A 19935-nucleotide genomic window follows, 5' to 3' on the forward strand; every position below is an offset into this window, starting at 1 on the left:
TGTTTGTATAATTTATTGATCATAAGATTTGGCAGAAAACTGATATGATTGTTCTAACAATGGCCATTCGCCCTAAAAATGCAGTATCATACAATATTTTGCATTTAAATGAAATACATTCAACAACTTGCCCCATACTCTAGTTCTGGCTTTGTATTTACAGACATATTGAACAGGACAAGGCAGAAGTTACAAGCAATCACAAATGAGAAGTATTTATGATAGACAACCTTACACCCGGTGTATTTTTCAATTGTGTTAAAAAGCAACCGTTCTCTCACGATGTATTCCATCATATGACTCAAGGATTTCATTCTACTACAAGCGGTCTGTCAAGGTTTGGAGGAACACCGCTGCCAGCATAATAACCTAGTTGAATACTCTGCAATGGTTTGATTGCATGGCCTAATTGACCCATCAACAGATGCATTATGATTCGATCTTGGAACAAGTAAATAAGACGTCAGAAACAGAATAGTGCTTTTTCTCTTTGATAAATATCTCGCTTCTTGGAGTGTGCATTATCATTGCAGCACTAAAAGTGTAAGGAGAGGAGAGCGTTTCTATTTTCCACCCCATCAGTCATCATGTCCAATCAGGACATGCATCACTCCTGAGAGACAGGAAAACCAGAGCCATTTATCAGCACCAGTAACCTCTGCTGGAAGAGGAGAAGGAGGGTGGGCATTGGGATCTCACCCACCATCGTTTTACTTTCCACCTGCTACAGGACCCAGTTTAGACATCTTGACAATAGCAGAACTTCTTTGTTTCGGGTCTCTCTTGAAAAACAGGTCTTCTGACCTCAATGGGACAACCTGTGTTAATAAAGGATAAATAAAAATGTGTCTCACAGAGCCACCTCTTGCCTTTTGGGAGCCCTAAGCGGGAATTTTTTAAAATAACATTTCCTGCAGTTCTACACATTTTGCCTTGACAAATGCCATGTTAATATGATATCTGGGTGTATAAACAAAATCAATGGGGGCCTTCTGGAGGTAAAGGGCCCCTGGAGGTCAGGGCCCATGGGCACGTTCCCTTCGAGCCCAGCAGGTAATTCAGCCTTGAAGGTTTATTTTATTTATTTAACTAGGAAAATCAGTTAAGAACAAATTCTTGTTTAGATAGCTGACTAGATTAACTTACCTAGCAATCTTATAAAATGTTAGCTGACATGGGCTAATAGAGTTACTGTCAGTGACTGACATTATAGAAGAACTGCTGATGCACTACCAATTTTTTTAATTGCACGTAAAATCAAAGTTAATTGGTTGTGTACACAAAGTTGTGTATTCTACTATGCTATCTCAACAGTAAGTTGTCCTACGTGCAGCTTCTAGTCTGGTGTCTCACTCTGAATTAATCGGTCAGTGTCGTGGAGGGTGAGTATTATACCGTTGCCCCACAGTTCGTGGAGAGAGAATGTGAACTTCATTTTTCTCTCCGGTTTTAGGGTCCTGTTTCTCCTCATTTTTTGGAGAGAGTGTGGTAAGCTTGTGTTGTTCCCCAGCATGTTTCCTGTGTTTTCTTGTGTCTCGGTTCACCAATGTCTTCGCAATCTCTTTGTGCTTCTTGATCCGTTCTTTCCTGTTAAAGGGATATTTTATTTGTTTTACTGAAAGACAGAAAGAAGTAGCAAGGCAAACAATCCAGGACTGAAATGATTTACTTTACTGAATAAACAAAGTGTAAATTCTGTAGTTAGTAGTAATACCATGTCATAGTGTCTTACTTGAGAATCTCAAATTTCCTGTCTCGGTAGAAGGAACTCGTGCTCAACATGTAGACAAATATCATATCACATGCAAATTTTCCCTGAAACAAAGGTAAGGTTCAAGTCAAGACATACAATAGAGTCACATTAATCATGATAGAAATAAGGCTAACACCCCCAATAAAGCTTCAGGCAACTTCACAGGCCATAGTAAAAAAAACAAAAAAAAACACTAACTGTCCTGTGGATGTGTACAGCAGACTTCAAAGAGCTGTCTCCTCAGATAAATAAGACTGAAATAGGGCACTAAAACATTTTGCCAGGGGGCAGAGGGCTTCTGAATGCCAAATTGACCCCTATACACCCAAGGTACTCCTGTAGATATGATAGGTTTAGACAGTGAAAAGAAAATGTAGCGATATTGCTTAGACCTACACAAATGTTTCAGATCTACAAACAAGGGGATAGGGATCGATTTGGAATGAAGAAGATTAGTATATTGTATGAAAAACGATAGGGTATCGCCCTCTTGTGGTGATACAGTGCATTCAGTAAGTATTCAGACCCCTTGACTTTTTACATATTTTGTTACATTACAGCCTTACTATAAAATGGATGAAATTAAATACAAATCCTCATCAATCTACACACAGTACCCCATAACGACAAAGTGAAAACAGGTTTTTAGAAATGTTTGCAAATTTATTACAAATAAAAAACAGAAATACCTTATTTACATAACTATTCAGACCCTTGGCTATGAGACTTGAAATTGACCTAAGGTGTATCTTGTTTCCATGGATAATCCTTGAGATGTTTCTACAACTTGATTGGAGTCCACCTGTGGTAAATTTAATTGATTTGACATTATTTGGAAAGCCACACACCTGTCTATATAAAGGTTCCACAGTTGACAGTGCATGTCAGAGCAAAAACCAAGCCACGAGGTCGAAGGAAATGTCTGTAGAGCTCCGAGACAGGTTTGTGCTGAGGCACAGATCTGGGGAAGGGTACCAAAACATTTCTGCAGTGGCCTCCATCATTCTTAATTGGAAGAAGTTTGGATCCACCAAGACTTTTCCGAGAGTTGGCCACCCAGCCAAACTGAGCAATCAAGGGAGAAGGTCCTTGGTCATGGAAGTCACCAAGAACCCGATGGTCACTCTGAAAGAGCTCCAGAGTTCCTCTGTGGAGATGGGAGAACCTTCCAGAAGGACAAACATCTCTGCAGCACTCCACCAATCATGCCTTTATGGTAGAGTGGCCAGATGGAAGCCCCTCTTCAGTAAAAGGCATATGACAGCCCACTTGGAGTTTGCCAAAAGGCATCTAAAGGACTCTCAGACCATGAGAAGCAAGATGCTTTGGTCTGATGAAACCAAGATTGAACTTTTTGGCCTGAATGCCAAGCGTCACATCTGGAGGAAACCTGGCACCATCCCTACGGTGAAGAATGCAGCATCATGCTGTGGGGATGTTGTTCAGCAGCAGGGACTGGGAGACTAGTCAGGATTCAAGGGAAAGATGAACGGGGCAAAGTACAGCTATATCCTTGATGAAAACCTTCTCCAGAGAGCCCAGGACCTCATACTGGGGCGAAGGTTCGCCTTCCAAAAGGACAACGACCACAAGCACACAGCCAAGACAACACAGGAGTGGCTTTGGGACAAGTCTCTGAATGTCTTTGAGGGGCCCAGCCAGAGCCCGGACTTGAATTTGATTGAACATATCTGGAGAGACCTGAAAATAGCTGTGCAGCGATGCTCCCCATCCAACCTTACAGAGCTAGAGAGGATCTGCAGAGAAGAATGGGAGAAACGAGACTCGAGACTGTAATCACTGACAAAGGTGCTTCAACAAAGTACTGAGTAAAGGGTCTGAATACTTATGTAAATGTGATATCAGTTTTACATTTTTAATACATTTGCAAAAAACTCTAAAAACCTATTTTTGCTTTGTCTTCATGGGGTATTGTGTGTGGCTTGATGATGGATTTTTTAAAAATAATCTATTTTAGAATAAGGCTGTTACATAACAAAATGTGGAAAAAGTCAAGAGGTCTGAATTCTTCCCGAATGCATTGCATTTCAAAGCATTTGATAGCATCCAACCTGGGCATGCTGCATGAAACAGAATTACAGAGAAATATTTTTTGGGGGGAGGAAATAGACAAGCATGTGTATTGGAAACAAATTAAAACACAAATCTATTAAATTACTTACCATGCCCATAATAGCGAGCCCAGACCCAATAGCTATTACTGTGGGAATGATATTGAATTTTCCAGCCTGAAGAACACAATAAAGAACAAAGAACATTTGATCTGACACAGACTATAATATTACTACTACCAACCCATTCAATTAGACAAGTAAGTGTAGCTAGAATCACTGTCATACCCGTCCATTCACCATGATATCAAAGCGAATCCCATAGACTTTATACAAAGTCCGATAGCTCTCTCCAGCTTCATCTTTGTAATAACGGGCATATCTGGAAAACAAACAAATCAGCTGTTTGGAACAGAAATGTCAACAACTGCTTGGTAGAGATAGATCTGACATTAAATACAGTACTTGGAGAGAGCTCAAGCTTGATTAGCTCAAGCTAATAACTTTTCAGAATTAGTGCATGGATTATTATGTCTGCATGAACTAAAATGTGCTTAAGATGCAGTACAGGGATCTTAAGCACAACAAATTTGAAACCTGTGGTAAAATTGGATTCATAAAATATCATGCGAATTGCAACACCAACAAAAAATGGGGATCAGTTTCGGCTCATGAGCACCACTTTCAAAACTACTAGCTGAAATTATACAAAAGTTTGGGAACATTACTTTAATGCATGTCAAGATGTACCTGAAGTTGTAGCCTGATGTGACAGAGCTGTTTAGGTTCATATCCAAACGAGTAAAGCTGTACTCTGGGTTACACTGTGAGTAGTCCTTATCCAAATCACAGTTCCACTCAATCAGAATTCCAATTGACCCACCCTGAGAGACGGAGAGTGAGAGAGAGAGAGGGAGAGAGAGAGAGGGAGAGGGAGAGAGAAAGATTACACTATTTATGAATAAACACCTGTGCTTGACGTTGCTCTAAATATGGAGAAGAACTCTATTGCCCTGCTATTCAAGATGTACTTTCTTAACCTTGACTATGAACTGTGGTCACATTTACATCAACTCCTCGTTAAACATTAACAACTAGGAACATAAACATACTGTACTTCACAACATTAAAACTGGCAACTCTAATGATAACACAGTAGCTACTACACTGCTGATCATCTTCGCCATATATGGTAAGAATGGCTCTGGTTAACCCATTGTCTTGTTCTATGCTGGGTGTTCGGCTATATTAACAACAAAAGTTAGTGTTTACTTGTAAATGTCTACCCTGAGCTTACTAGGAAGTTGAGGTGAAAGCACTTTATGCAGGGCTCTGTGACAAGTCGCTTAATACAGATCTAGCAACTGCTATGTTTCATATTGTTGTTGTAAATATGCAACCATCATTGTTATTCATTTAAATGTCAGGCCTAATGACTGCATCCTACATGGCAAATGTCCAATTAAATGTAATCAAAATTATGGTAATTACCTAACTGCCTGAGAGCAAGCATCATTATCATATGGACTGGAGGAAAAGAGAATTACACCACTCCCACACTGCTTGGATAGAATGATGAAAGCCTGAAAAGCCTAATTTGGATTTAGTGGACTCAGTGTTTAACAATAAACCCAACCCTCTATGCCAGGTCTCTCTCTGCCAGGGAAAGCTGTCTCCTGATCTCAATGGGACAACTTGGTTAAATAAAGGATCAATTGAAAGATTCAGAAAAAAATACATTTATGTACCACTACAGCCATGTCCTGAAAATCATGTCCAGTCCTGCTGACTAGGTCTCCCAGACGGAAGATGGGGCAGTAGGGATGTATGTCGTTGTCATAGGAACATCTCTTTAGATAGGAGTCATTACCGGTGTCCAGGACATTTGACCTGCGGGAAAAGGAGACAGAAAATACATGTCATTTTTTTTAAATATATGATTAGTAGTCCAGTATCATACTTTCCTTGGCTAAATCTAAAAAAGGTCATAGGCCTAAACCAGTAAGAATGAACAATTAAGTTATCTTATCAGATTGAAATGACACGCTTTTCTCTTTAACCCTTAGATAAGGAATAGCACAGAGTTACATATATCATCTATAATTTCTTAAATAGCTCATATGGCACTGCAAATATATTATGCTATTTCAAGCTGCACATCTACTAAACTGTTCATTTTAGTCATGTTGCTCATTCAGTAACTTCAAATCTGTTGTTCTGACCCTGAACAAGGTAGTTAACCCACTGTTCCTAGGCCGTCATTGAAAATAAGAATTTGTTCTTAACTGACTTGCCTAGTTAAATAAAGGTAAAAAATATATGAAGTAACTTCATAGTTCAAGCACTTCATAGTTTATACACTTTCCATTCCATATGCACAATGTAGGGGAGAGTGGGGTATGTTGAGACATTCGTTTACATTCAGTATCACTACGTCAAGGGAAATAGAGTATTCTTTCTAACAAATATATGTACATTTATTTCAGGAAATTGTGTATCCCTGGATATAATCTGAATTATTGTAAACATAACAGTTTTGAAAATATAGTTTGTACAAAACAAGTGGTCTCTTGGCACAACTTACCCTGGGTATGGGGTAAATTGAGCATAGGGACAGCGTAAGTTGAGCCACTTTGGGGTAAGTGGGTGCTGGTGTCCTGTGCCAGTAGCGGGTGATGGTAGGTCAAAGTTGAATTAATGGAATGGGAGTGTGGTATAATTGTACATCTTCAATGTATGCCTAAGTTCAGCTATACACTGAGTATACAAAACATCTGTCCATAACATAGACTGACCAAGTGAATCCAGATGAAAGCTATGATCCCTTATTGATGTCACTTGTTAAATCTACTTCAAATCAGTGAAGAAAGGGAGGAGACAGGTTAAAGAAGGATTTTTAAGCCTTGAGACAACAGAGACATGGATTGTGTATGTGTGCCATTCAGAGGGGGAATGGGCAAGCAAAAATATTTAAGTGCCTTTGAACAGGGTATGGTAGTAGGTGACAGCGCGCACTGGTTTGTGTCAAGAAATGCAACGCTGCTGGGTTTTTCACGCTCAACAGTTTCCGGTGTGTATGAAGAATGGTCCCCCACCCAAAGGACATCCAGCCAACTTGACACAAAACTGTGGGAAGCATTGGAGTCAACATGGGCCAGCATCCCTGTGGAACGCTTTCGACAACTTGTAGAGTCCATGCCCCAACAAATTGAGGCTGTTCTGGGAGCGGGGTTCCTAATGTTTGGTATACTCAATGTAGATATCTCTGTTTAATATCACTTACTCTTCCATTTCTGGACCAGAGGTCTGGGCCAGGGATGATGTTTCGATGTGCCAATTCATAGGAACGTTTTATGCATTTGAGGATACTAAGCCCATGAAACTGGTCCACGAGATTCTTGATATGTTTAGCAAGCTCAGACTCCATTGTCATCAGATAAGACAGTGTGTACCTCTGCTACTCTAACATAGCCTCTCTTTCACACAGGTTCATGTTCATTTTATTTTTTGTCAATGTTCCTCTTCAGTGTCATTCAGTACATTTTCTCAGCCCTTACTGCTGCTCAAATGGACTTCCCTTCTCTGACTTCCTTGGCTGCACTCTCAAGAACCTCACGGTTGTTTGTTATGTTTGTATATACGGGGATGATGATGTCAGCTCTGTAACAATACAAATCTTGAGTTCATATGCATGACACATTGCAAAAATACTATGCATAAAATTGACAAAATGTTAACATCAACTTCACCCAAAGGCAAACATTTTGACCATATTTGCCCACACAGCTTCAAGGATGCACTTTCATGCTAGGTTTAGGACCTCATATTGTAGCTTATAAGAGGCCCCAACTGATGTACAAAACTATCTGCTTTGGTTAGAAACCTGAAACCTCCAACACAATACATTCATTTTTTAGACCTAACTTGCTTACCACTTTTTCCATGTGGTTTCAATCCTTCACAGACTCAATGAAATGAGGACCTCTTCTTAAATATTTGGTTCATTTTATGTATGGTTTCCTAGAAACACTCTCCCCTAATCAAAAGATCTACAACTGAAATTATGAATCATGAATTGGCAGAGGTCTGATGTCTCTGTGCTTTCCGATTAGGCTTGAAAAGACAACACCGATGTTCTGGCTGATGAACCCTTCTACAACAACAGCCTTACTTACTGACATGAGAGAACAGTGAGCCAATCAGATCTGTTCTGACACCTGTCCTGGACTGGGCCTGCTCTGCTGTCAAGGACGTCTCAGATGACCGCTCCACTGTCTCACTGAACACACACATACACACACGCACCCAGTATGCACGTGCACAGACACACACACACACACACACATTCACTGGGCCCTGGGCGATATGGCTATGGGTGTATATAAATAGAAGGGACTGTGCACCATCATAGCTATCCAAAGCAGTTCTAGGACATGTATCCCCCACTGCCCTACTTACACATACTTAATGATCTATGTCACTGACACTGACTGTTTCCCTAGAGACAGATAGCCTCTACTACCATGAAGTCTGCATGAACAAGCCCCACTTCACTTACTTGGAGAATTCAAACTTCGGAAACCTGACAGAGTTCTTGATGTAAATTGTGAAGATTTCTGCCTTGCTTAATAAGGCCTCCCTGGAAAGTAAGGGGGAAAGTGTTAAATCACAGTGACTTCTACATAATGGAAAATAGATGATCAGGACAAGGTACTTCAGAATACTGAAGTACATAACATAGTTTATGTAGTGGGTACATTTATACTGAGACTCAATGCAAAAGTGACAATTTCATTATTTTCACAGCAAAAGAGGATGAATTCTCACAAGGGTTTACGTCCCGTCTCAACAGGACACCAGCCATGTATCTCACAGGTCCCTGTAGAGTTTAAACACAGGCCGGTCTTCACCCCTGCAGGGGAAGGTAAAGATCTCTGTCAACATCCTGGAAAGACATAATAATCTTGGGGGAAATTAGGGTGAAGGGTAATGCGTAGGAGTTACCAACGTTGAATAATTTTGGCATGCAATATTTTTCTAAGGAATTTCCTAGAGAGACATTTGTCCAATTCCAACGCTGGTGATTCTCATAAGCTTTCTACACATTAGCGGTATACATGTGCATCTAAGCCAGTGCTAATCTGTAAATAAATGTTAATATTGTAAATGTAAATAGAAATTAGATAAAGACTGCCCCAGTTAACCATATTAGTCCTTACCATTGCCAGCAACTACCGCCTCACCCTCAGCACAATCCTCATTGTTTACACATTGGCCATCTGGCACCTTAGGGCTCTGGAGAACATAGGACACGTTGCTGCAGTTAAAAATGCCAGCCTGTATTCAAAGCAGTGTATTGAAGAGCCTAGAGATGATGACAACATACAATAGCATGGTGACCACAGTGGGGAGCACCATTTGAATGCTAAAGCAATTTAGGAAAACACAATGTTATTGGACCAGTGAACATTTAGACACTGAACCCTTCATACTATGAAGTTTTTATCGTCATTAAATATAATGAATCAATCATTCATAACTTATCATGGTAGCACTGAAAGCGTACTTTAACATCAAATAAGCAATTATTGGAAGACAATGGCAAGGTCAAGCCATCTTTCTCTGAGGAAAGAACTGTTGGGCCTGAGGCATTACAAATAAAGCTCTATGCAGTTTGGATTCTGACATCCGCCTCAAATTACGAGCCGTTTTTTTCTGCTTACTTTGCTGACTTAGTGGAGTTTAATATCCTTGTTTGATTGGATCATTAAAGTATTGCTATCTCAGCTGCACAGTCATCCAATCTCTATCTCAGGGGGATATTTGAAAATAAATTCCATAAACAAGACTTTGTCTAGATTATTGTAGTACGAAATTGATTTTCACTCACCTCAGCACAGAACCCAAGGCTCTGATGCGGGGTCTCGATGTAATTTGTAACAATGAAGAAAACCTGTTCACCCTGAAAAACAACAACAAGCTAAAACTATACTTTCCTCAATCAGGTTAGTCAGGGGACTGATGGACTGTGTGTTGACTATACAAAATTAAGTCCCTAAATACATATTCTTTAGTCAAAACCTTTAATAAGCTTAAATATAAATAGCACAGTTTCTCACCACATATTAATATAGTTTTACAAAATACAAAATGAAGGAGATCCAGTGGTGGCTGACTGGGCTCACCATGTGGACAAGAGCAGGCTTTTCTATTGAATCTGTTTATCATTGAGTCGCTAAAGGTTAAGTGAATTATACTGATTAGAGTTGAGAATCAACTCCCTATCTTTTATTTAACAAGACAGATGAAATGGAGTGTCTATTGAGGAAACAGACTCATAGCTAAAATGCATATAACGATTGTCCTGTTGCTCTACAGCCTGTACAGTATAACGTCCAATGACATTTCCATGACCATACAAGATAAACATGATTTAAAGAAGAGTTGAAGAGCACTCTAAACACGTGTCAACTTCTCATGTGCTAAAACAGTACCAAATGGATGTTCAAAATAGCTGACAAAGATGCTTATGCCAATGTTTCATAAAGTGCACTTCTCTCATGCTATAGCCAGATATACTGTCTCTGTGGATGTGATGTAAAGCTGCATGTGGTGGCGTGTTACTTTAAAATTCAGTTGGGTGTGATTGAAAACTGATGAGTGAGTTAATGGAGATACCTCATAAAAATGTTACTCATTGTACTTGAAAACATACAATATCAATGACATGCTATATCACTGACTGAGCTTCGGCTTCAACTCAATTAAGACTTGAATGAATAATTTAGCAGTAGGCTGTGTACTGTGTGTCGGCTCTACCTGTTTACCTAAAACCTCCCAAAAAGTCCCTGAATCTCACCGTTGGAGGTATGACATAATCCTCAGGCCCCCACAGGCGAAGTCCAGTTTCCGTGTTGTTGGTCATGACCACTCCTTTCAGCTTGGTGATGACAGAGCTCTGGACGGTCTCCTCCCTCGATTGGTACCCCTTCTTAAACACTAAAACCCACCTGAGAATTTAAACACACTGATTATTGATTGATTGATTATTTTCTGTAAATTCATTCATTTTAACTCTCGGTCACATATGAAAATAGAGTAGTTGTCAGTCACGTATAAAATTAACATGGATGGTTATTTGAACAAACTTGGATCCTTCATGTGCTGAGTGCAGAGTGTTCATAAGACACAAATGTCAAATGCATTCTATAACACTGTTATAGAATACTGTAATACATGGTAATGAGATGAGGGAGAGGAGGCAGTCATGAAAGGATACTTTCATTTTGTGGAGGAATGATTTGTCTCTGTGAAATGGGTGGATGGGTACATGATGTTAAAAGTTAATGACGGTAGCCTCGTGAAGGGGAGAAATATAATCCTTCTGGAATTCTAGGTCTCTGGAATTATTATTGCAAAAATATATTTTAAAAAGTATATTGTCTGTATACTCTCATAGCGCATCAAGATAGTGATCTGAGGGTACCTTGGTAAAGCTGGTTTGAGATTCGATATTCACCAGACATTAGGACCTAAAAGCTTCAATAGCTCCCAAATGATTTGAGCTACATACAGTACCTCAGGTTGGGTTATTTATGAAGGAAAAAAGGTGTACAAAATTGCACGTCTTATTTTCCAGATTCCAACCCGTGTTTCATAATCACATGGCAACAGTGTAGGGAGCCTGGTGCTGTGGCAATGCAAATAGTTAGGAACTGTCAAACAAAATGCATGATCCCTTTAGTTTTCTCATACAATGAAAGGAAAGGGGGATACCTAGTCAATGATTCATACATTTTCAAAAAAATCACTTAAAATTCAATAGCTCCTTGACCATGTGACCAAGACACCTCAAATCAACTTTGGAATGTTGTCCCTACCACAGCGTAGGGACACACATCACACCCTTTGGTTTTCTGAAGTTTAAAAAAAGTTATTTTACCGTAATTTATTCTTTCTAATCTTTTTTTACTTAGAAATTCAATATCTCCTTGGTCACATGACCTAAGCACCTTAAACCAACTTTGTATTGTTCACATCATAGGGAAACACATTAAACACCATTTGGTTTTCCTATAAAGTGTTTACACAATTTTATAATCAATATTTGAAAATGTAAAAATTCAATATCTCTTTAACCAGGTGACTTAGCAACCTCATTTCAACTGTCCATTAATCTTTATATAGAGAGGCAAGTTGCACACACTTGGGTTTTCCTATAAAATACATGATTTAATATACAGTGCCTTGCGAAAGTATTCGGCCCCCTTGAACTTTGCGACCTTTTGCCACATTTCAGGCTTCAAACATAAAGATATAAAACTGTATTTTTTTGTGAAGAATCAACAACAAGTGGGACACGATCATGAAGTGGAACGACATTTATTGGATATTTCAAACTTTTTTAACAAATCAAAAACTGAAAAATTGGGCGTGCAAAATTATTCATGAAGCCTGAAATGTGGCAAAAGGTCGCAAAGTTCAAGGGGGGTGAATACTTTCGCAAGGCACTGTACATCCATCCTGCCCTGCCTTTCTAAAATCTTCGAAAGCCAAGTTAACAAACAGATCAACAACCATTTCGAATCCCACCGTACCTTCTCCACTATGCAATCTGGTTTCTGAGCTGGTCATGGGTGCAGCTCAGCCACGCTTAAGATCCTAAACGATATCATAACCGCCATCGATAAAAGAAAGTACTGTGCAGCCATCTTTATCGACCTGGCCAAGGCTTTGACTCTGTCAATTTTTATTTTACTAGGCAAGTCAGTTAAGAAGAAATTCTTATTTTCAATGACGGAGTGCAAAAGAGCAAGAGGATAAGTGGCTTCGTAAGAAGCATTTCAAGGTCCTGGAGTGGCCTAGACAGTCTCCAGATCTCAACCCCATAGAAAATCTTTGGAGGGAGTTGAAAGTCTGTGTTGCCCAGCAACAGCCCCAAAACATCACTGCTCGAGAGGAGATCTGCATGGAGGAATGGGCCAAAATACCAGCAACAGTGTGTGAAAACCTTGTGAAGACTTACAGAAAACGTTTGACCTCTGTCATTGCCAACAAAGGGTATATAACAAAGGATTGAGATAAACTTTTGTTATTGACCAAATACTTATTTTCCACCATAATTTGAAAATAATTTCATTAAGAATCCTACAATGTGATTTTCTGGATTTTCTTTCTCATTTTGTCTGTCATAGTTGAAGTGTACCTATGATGAAAATTACAGGCCTCTCTCATCTTTTTAAGTGGGAGAACTTGCACAATTGGTGACTGACTAAATGTTAAATTCTCGGGCCGACTCTTTCTTTGTATATATCAATGATGTCGCTCTTGCTGCTGGTTATTCTCTGATCCACCTCTACGCAGACGACACCATTCTGTATACATCTGGCCCTTCTTTGGACACTGTGTTAACAAACCTCCAAACGAGCTTCAATGCCATACAACACGCTTTCCGTGGCCTCCAATTGCTTATAAATGCTAGTAAAACTAAACGCATGCCCTTCAACCGATTTGCTGCCCACACCTGACCCCCCGACTAGCATCACTACTCTGGACAGTACTGACTTAGAATATGTGGACAACTACAAATACCTAGGTGTCTGGTTAGACTGTAAACTCTCCTTCCAGACAAACATTAAGCATCTCCAATCCAAATCTAGAATCGGCTTCCTATTTCGCAACAAAGCCTCCTTCACTCATGTTGCCAAACATACCCTCGTAAACTGGCTATCTACCGATCCTTGACTTCGGCGATGTCATTTACAAAATAGCCTCCAACACTCTACTCAGCAAACTGGATGTAGTCTATCAGTGCCATCCGTTTTGACCTGTACGCTCTCGTTGGCTGGCCCTCACTACATAGTTGTCGTCAAACACGCTGGCTCCAGGTCATCTATAAGTCTTTGCTAGGTAAAGCCCCACCTTATCTCAGCTCACTGGTCACCATAGCAACACCCTCCAATAGCATGTGCTCCAGCAGGTATATTTCACTGGTCATCTCCAAATTGCAAAAATGATTGAAGCTGGAGTCTTATCTCCATCCCTAACTTTAAGCATTAGCTGTCAGAGCAGCTTACCGATCACTGTACCTGTACACAGTCAATCTGTAAATAGCACACCAACTACCTCATCCCCATATTGTTACTTATCCTCTTGCTCTTTTGCACTCCAGTATGTATCTCTACTTGCACATCATCTGCACATCTATCACTCCAGCATTAATGCTAAACTAATTATTTTGCCTCTGGCCTATTTATTGCCTACCTCCTCATGCCTTTTGCACACACTGTATATATACTTTTTTTATATACTTTTCTACTGTGTCATTGACTTGTTTATTGTGTCATTGGCTTGTTTATTGTTTATTCCATGTGTAACTCTGTGTTGTCTGTATCAAACTGCTTTGCTTTATTGCGGTCGCAGTTGTAAATGAGAACTTGTTCTCAACTAGCCTACCTGGTTAAATAAAGGTGAAATATAAAATACATTGCCTTACCTCCCTACTCTTCTATATTTGTACACACTGTACATATATTTCTCTTTTGTGTTATTGACTGTACGTTTGTTTGTAACTCTGTTGTTTTTGTCGCAGTACTTTGCTTTATCTTGGCCATGTCGCAGATGTAAATGAGAACTTGTTCTCAACTGGCCAACTGGTTAAATAAAGGTGAAATAAAATACAAATGACCGGATGCACCTGTAACCGATGTTAAATGGCTAGCTAGTTAGCGGTGGTGCGCGCTAATATCGTTTCGATCGGTGATGTCACTCGCTCTGAGACCTTGAAGTGGTGGTTCCCCTTGCTCTGCAAGGGCCGTGTCTTTTGTGGAGCGATGGGTAACGATGCTTCGAGGGTGACTGTTAATGTGTGCAGAGGGTCCCTGGTTTGATCCCAGGTAGGGGCGAGGAGAGGGACGGAAGCTGTACTGTTACACACCCTCATAGGAACGGCATGGGAGAGCACGAGCAGGCCAGTGACTCGGCCTCCGTAATAGGGTCAGAGGCAGAGAATCCCAGGAGGGTGTGGGGACCCGGCCAGACAGACACAGAAAGGGTGGTTCCTCTTGCCAGTGCCTTGCCGTTCACCTCAATCATAAGACCTACTGAAGAGATGAGTCTTCAGTAAAGACTTAAAGGTAGAGACAGAGTCTGCTTCTCTCACACGGATTGGCAAACCATCCCATAATAGAGGAGCTCTAAAAGAGAAAGCCCTGCCTCTAGCTGTTTCCTTCGAAATTATTGGGACAATAAGGAGGCCTGCGTCTTGTGTAGCTTATGTGTGTGGCAGGACCAAAACAGAGAGATAAGTAGGAGTAAGTCCATGCAATGCATTGAAGGTTAACAGTTAAACCTTGAAATCAGCATTAGCCTTAACAGGAAGCCAGTGTAGAGAGGCTAGCACTGGAGTAATATGATACAATTTTAGGGTTCTAGTCAAAACATCTAACAAGAAATGTTGCTAAAATACCCATAAAACCTAGCGGTCAAAACAGGGAAATGATTCCAATTGTTTTTCAACCATTCCTTTTTCCCATAGGGAATTTTAGAAATGCTTAAAATAAGGGCAGTGTTTCGTGTAGGCTTACCCTGGTGTGATGTTTTGAACTGTGTAAATCTCTCTATTAATATATTTGGCTCTATTTACACTCAGATTCGAAAATGCTAATTATCATCAAAGAGGACATCATGCAAAACTACAAATCCCTGAAAGCTCCTCCACATCATCTCTAGCTGAAATGTTGCCAATTTATTAATTACTAAATTTTGCTAGCGTTAGATCGTTAATCCAGAGATTCTTACCTTTGCCTCAATTCCGCAGTCTCATTCAGATCATCATGGTATTTGTAGTTCTTTATGATAGCCACATTAACAGCTAATTAGCATTTCATTTCAGGGGGGTAAGTACAAGCAAATGTATTGATAAATCTCACCTTGTCCTAGGGAGATTTATACTGTTATCAAAATGTCACACCAGGGTAAGCCTACACGAAACACAACCCTTATTTTAAGTGTTTCTAAAATCCCCTATTTATATATTTCACCTTTATTTAACCAGGTAGGCAAGTTGAGAACAAGTTCTCATTTACAATTGCGACCTGGCCAAGATAAAGCAAAGCAATTCGACACATATAAAAACACAGAGTTACACATGAAGTAAAACAAACATACAGTCAATAATACAGTAGAAAAATAAGTCTATATACAATGTGAGCAAGTGAGGTGAGATAAGGGAGGTAAAGGCAAAAAAAAGGCCATGGTGGCGAAGTAAATACAATATAGCAAGTAAAACACTGGAATGGTTGATTTGCAGTGGAAGAATGTGCAAAGTAGAGATAGAAATAATGGGGTGCAAAGGAGCTAAATAAATAAATAAATACAGTAAGGAAAGAGGTAGTTGTTTGGGCTAAATTATAGATGTGCTATGTACAGGTGCAGTAATCTGTTAGCTGCTCTGACAGCTGGTGCTTAAAGCTAGTGAGGGAGATAAGTGTTTCCAGTTTCAGAGATTTTTGTAGTATGTTCCAGTCATTGGCAGCAGAGAACTGGAAGGAGAGGCGGCCAAAGGAAGAATTGTTTTTGGGGGTGACCAGAGAGATATACCTGCTGGAACGCGTGCTACAGGTGGGTGCTGCTATGGTGACCAGCGAGCTGAGATAAGGGGTGATTTTACCTAGCAGGGTCTTGTAGAAGACCTGGAGCCAGTGGGTTTGGCGACGAGTATGAAGCGAGGGCCAGCCAACGAGAGAGTACAGGTTGCAGTGGTGGGTAGTATATGGGGCTTTGGTGACAAAACGGATGGCACTGTGATAGACTGCAATTTATTGAGTAGGGTATTGGAGGCTATTTTGTAAATGACATCGCCGAAGTCGAGGATCAGTAGGATGGTCAGTTTTACAAGGGTATGTTTGGCAGCATGAGTGAAGGATGCTTTGTTGGGAAATAGGAAGCCAATTCTAGATTTAACTTTGGATTGGAGATGTTTGATGTGAGTCTGGAAGGAGAGTTTACAGTCTAACCAGACACCTAGGTATTTGTTGTTGGCCACATATTCTAAGTCAGAGCTGTCCAGAGTAGTGATGTTGGACAGGCGGGCAGGTGCAGGCAGCGATCGGTTGAAGTGCATGCATTTAGTTTTACTTGTATTTAAGAGCAATTGGAGGCCACGCAAGGAGAGTTGTATGGCATTGAAGCTCGCCTGGAGGGTTGTTAACACAGTGTCCAAAGAAGGGCCAGAAGTATACAGAATGGTGTCGTCTGCGTAGAGGTGGATCAGAGACTCACCAGCAGCAAGAGTGACATCATTGATGTATACAGAGAAAAGAGTCGGTCCAATAATTAAACCCTGTAGCACCCCCACAGAGACTGCCAGAGGCCCAGACAACAGACCCTCCGATTTGACACACTGAACTCTATCAGAGAAGTAGTTGGTGAACCAGGCGAGGCAATCATTTGAGAAACCAAGGCTGTCGAGTCTGCCGATGAGGATGTGGTGATTGACAAAGTCGAAAACCTTGGCCAGGTCAATGAATACGGCTGCACAGTATTGTTTCTTATCGATGGCGGTTAAGATATCGTTTAGGACCTTGAGCGTGGCTGAGGTGCACCCATGACCAGCTCTGAAACCAGAATGCAGAGCGGAGAAGGTATGGTGGGATTCGAAATGTTCGGTAATCTGTTTGTTGACTTGGCTTTCGAAGACCTTAGAAAGGCAGGTTAGGATAGATATAGGTCTGTAGCAGTTTGGGTCAAGAGTGTCCCCCCCTTTGAAGAGGGGTATGACCGCAACTTCTTTCCAATCTTTGGGAATCTCAGACGACACGAAAGAGAGGTTGAACAGGCTAGTAATAGGGGTGGCAACAATTTTGGCAGATAATTTTAAAAAAGGAAAAAGGGTCCAGATTGTCTAGCCCGGCTGATTTGTAGGGGTCCAGATTTTGCAGCTCTTTCAGAACATCAGCTGACTGGATTTGGGAGAAGGAGAAATTGGGAAGGCTTGGGAGAGTTGCTGTAGGGGGGGGCAGTGCTGTTGACCGGGGTAGGGGTAGCCAGGTGGATGGGTAAAATGAATGGTGGAAAAACGATTGGAACCATTTGCTTATTTGACCGCTAGGTTTTATGGGTATTATGACTCATACTGTGGTTCTCTATTGAAGGAGCGCCAGGCTACCTACACAATTAATGTGTGATTATGAAACTCGAGTCTGAAAATAAGACATGTGCAATGTTGCACACCTTTTTTTCCCATCATAAAGTACCTAACTGGAGGTATGTAGCTCAAATCTTTCGTTATCTATTGAAGTTTGAAGGTCCGAATATATGACGAATATCAAAACAACTTTACCACAGTCTTGAACCGTGAATATTGTAATGAAACAGCAGGGAGCAGGTCTCGAAACCTCGAACTTCGAGCCCGAAGTCTGGCGCGCTATCGACTGTGCCGCAAAAGCATGCTCGAGCGGCAGAGTCGATTTCCGCATTTATAAATCCAGGGTCGTTACAATATTATAGTCATGAGGGAACAACACTCGAACTCCCTAGTCCCGTTTCATGATGACAGCTTGAACGAACTCAGACACCCACGATTGACAATGGAATCTATTTGCGACTTTGTATGGAAATAATTATTGTCATTTTAATACATTATTCATGCTGTAGTATTGATTATTTCTTCATCGCTAACATCCAATAAAAAAATACATACACCTCACCCGATCACGTATGCCAGCACACAGATCTGAAAAACTCTAAATGAGATTCCCAATTTTCTGTTTTCGGCGATGACATATTTTTCTGTCTTGAAATTAAGGAAACCCAGGAAAAATGATCCCCAAGTCAATTCGCCCATATTCCTGTCCCCAGAGTTCGACAGCTGGTGATCGCGAGTGTGAGACTGGCAGCACTGAAGTTAGTGTCACTGGCAACTGCATGGTCTTTCATTAGTCCAAGTAAATTGCTGCAATTCCAATGACTTGTGCCTCGGCTAACCTACCATGAACGCGGTTTTAGTTTCCTCTTTAAATTGTTAAATTGATAATGAAACGGAGACTGTAATAAAACATAACAATAATGTGTATAAATTATAATTCTTAATTAAATCAGATATCTGGTCAGCTAATAATTAACAGCGAATTATTGCAATGAATATATTTATTCCCATTACTGCCAATTTTAAACATTACCTTCACCCTATACCAGGGGTCGGCAAAAGGCGCCCCAAGTTATTTTTTTTAGGCATCAAAAAAGACTGTAAAATCACAAGGAATTCATTAAAAAAATGTTTAATTTAGAAAATATTTTCCCAAGTACTCCCACAAATAAAAAAAGAGACATGGGATCGTGTTTCAATGTAATCACGGTATGAAAGTATAGTTATTTTCAAATGCAACCTCTCTTTGGATTCAGATGCGGTCAATTAGCAGTTTAGAAATTATTATAATTATGTTCCGAGCCCGACCATTCTCTCTGACAAAAATGTGTATTGATTAGGGTACTCGAGGACTGTAGTTGGGAAACACTGGACTAAAACAACAGTTTAATGTGTATGAGCTATCAAATATGGCAAGAGCAGCCCACAGGCACCCTGCTGGGCTGGCCTGCAAAAATACAATTGTTCAGTTGAGTGGCTAACTAGAGCAAAGGTTAAAAATAAAAATAAATCTTACATTGGGAAATGTGGCCAGGACTGTCTGGGTAATAGACTAAATCTTATGTCCATTCTAACAAGCAATATGGTGTTAGGTCTAATAAATACCAAAACACATTGCGCTCATTAGGCGTGTGTGTGTGTGTGTGTGTGTGTGTGTGTGTGTGTGTATGTGTGTGTGTGTGTGTATGTGTGTGTGTGTGTGTGTGTGTAAGTGATATGACATTGTAGACTGCTGAACTGTGTCACCTGAACTGCAGTACCATCCCATTTAATTCAATCAAACTGTATATACAGAATATACAGTTGAAATCGGAAGTTTACATACACTTAGGTTGGAGTCATTAAAATTCGTTCCCACTCCACAAATTTCTTGTTAACAAACTATAGTTTTGGCAAGTTGGTTAGAACATCTACTTTGTGCATGACACAAGTAATTTTTCCAACAATTGTTTACAGACACATTA

The 19935-nt window shown here is 40.3% G+C and overlaps 1 protein-coding gene across 3 annotated transcripts; it reads right to left on the reverse strand.

Moving 5' to 3' along the window:
- On the reverse strand, window positions 1-18800 carry LOC110533626 (P2X purinoceptor 5). Of its 3 annotated transcripts, XM_021618027.2 has the most exons (13): window positions 18534-18800; window positions 10685-10835; window positions 9716-9787; window positions 9045-9120; window positions 8653-8737; window positions 8384-8464; window positions 5574-5715; window positions 4576-4709; window positions 4114-4207; window positions 3937-4002; window positions 1733-1815; window positions 1396-1587; window positions 2-818 (listed from the first exon to the last, which is right to left on the reverse strand). In XM_021618027.2, exons 1-13 carry the CDS (start codon window positions 18668-18670, stop codon window positions 806-808), a joined length of 1326 nt encoding a protein of 441 aa, XP_021473702.2. In that variant the 5' UTR covers window positions 18671-18800; the 3' UTR covers window positions 2-805. The 3 variants fall into 3 exon arrangements, with proteins under 3 accessions (XP_021473703.2, XP_021473702.2, XP_021473701.2); XM_021618028.2 differs by having other exon boundaries at window positions 1-1587; window positions 18527-18638; XM_021618026.2 differs by having other exon boundaries at window positions 2-1587.
- Between the last annotated feature and the right edge of the window lie 1135 nt (window positions 18801-19935).

The sequence above is a fragment of the Oncorhynchus mykiss genome, chromosome 10 (genome assembly GCF_013265735.2).
Source record: "Oncorhynchus mykiss isolate Arlee chromosome 10, USDA_OmykA_1.1, whole genome shotgun sequence".
Lineage (NCBI taxonomy): Eukaryota > Metazoa > Chordata > Actinopteri > Salmoniformes > Salmonidae > Oncorhynchus > Oncorhynchus mykiss.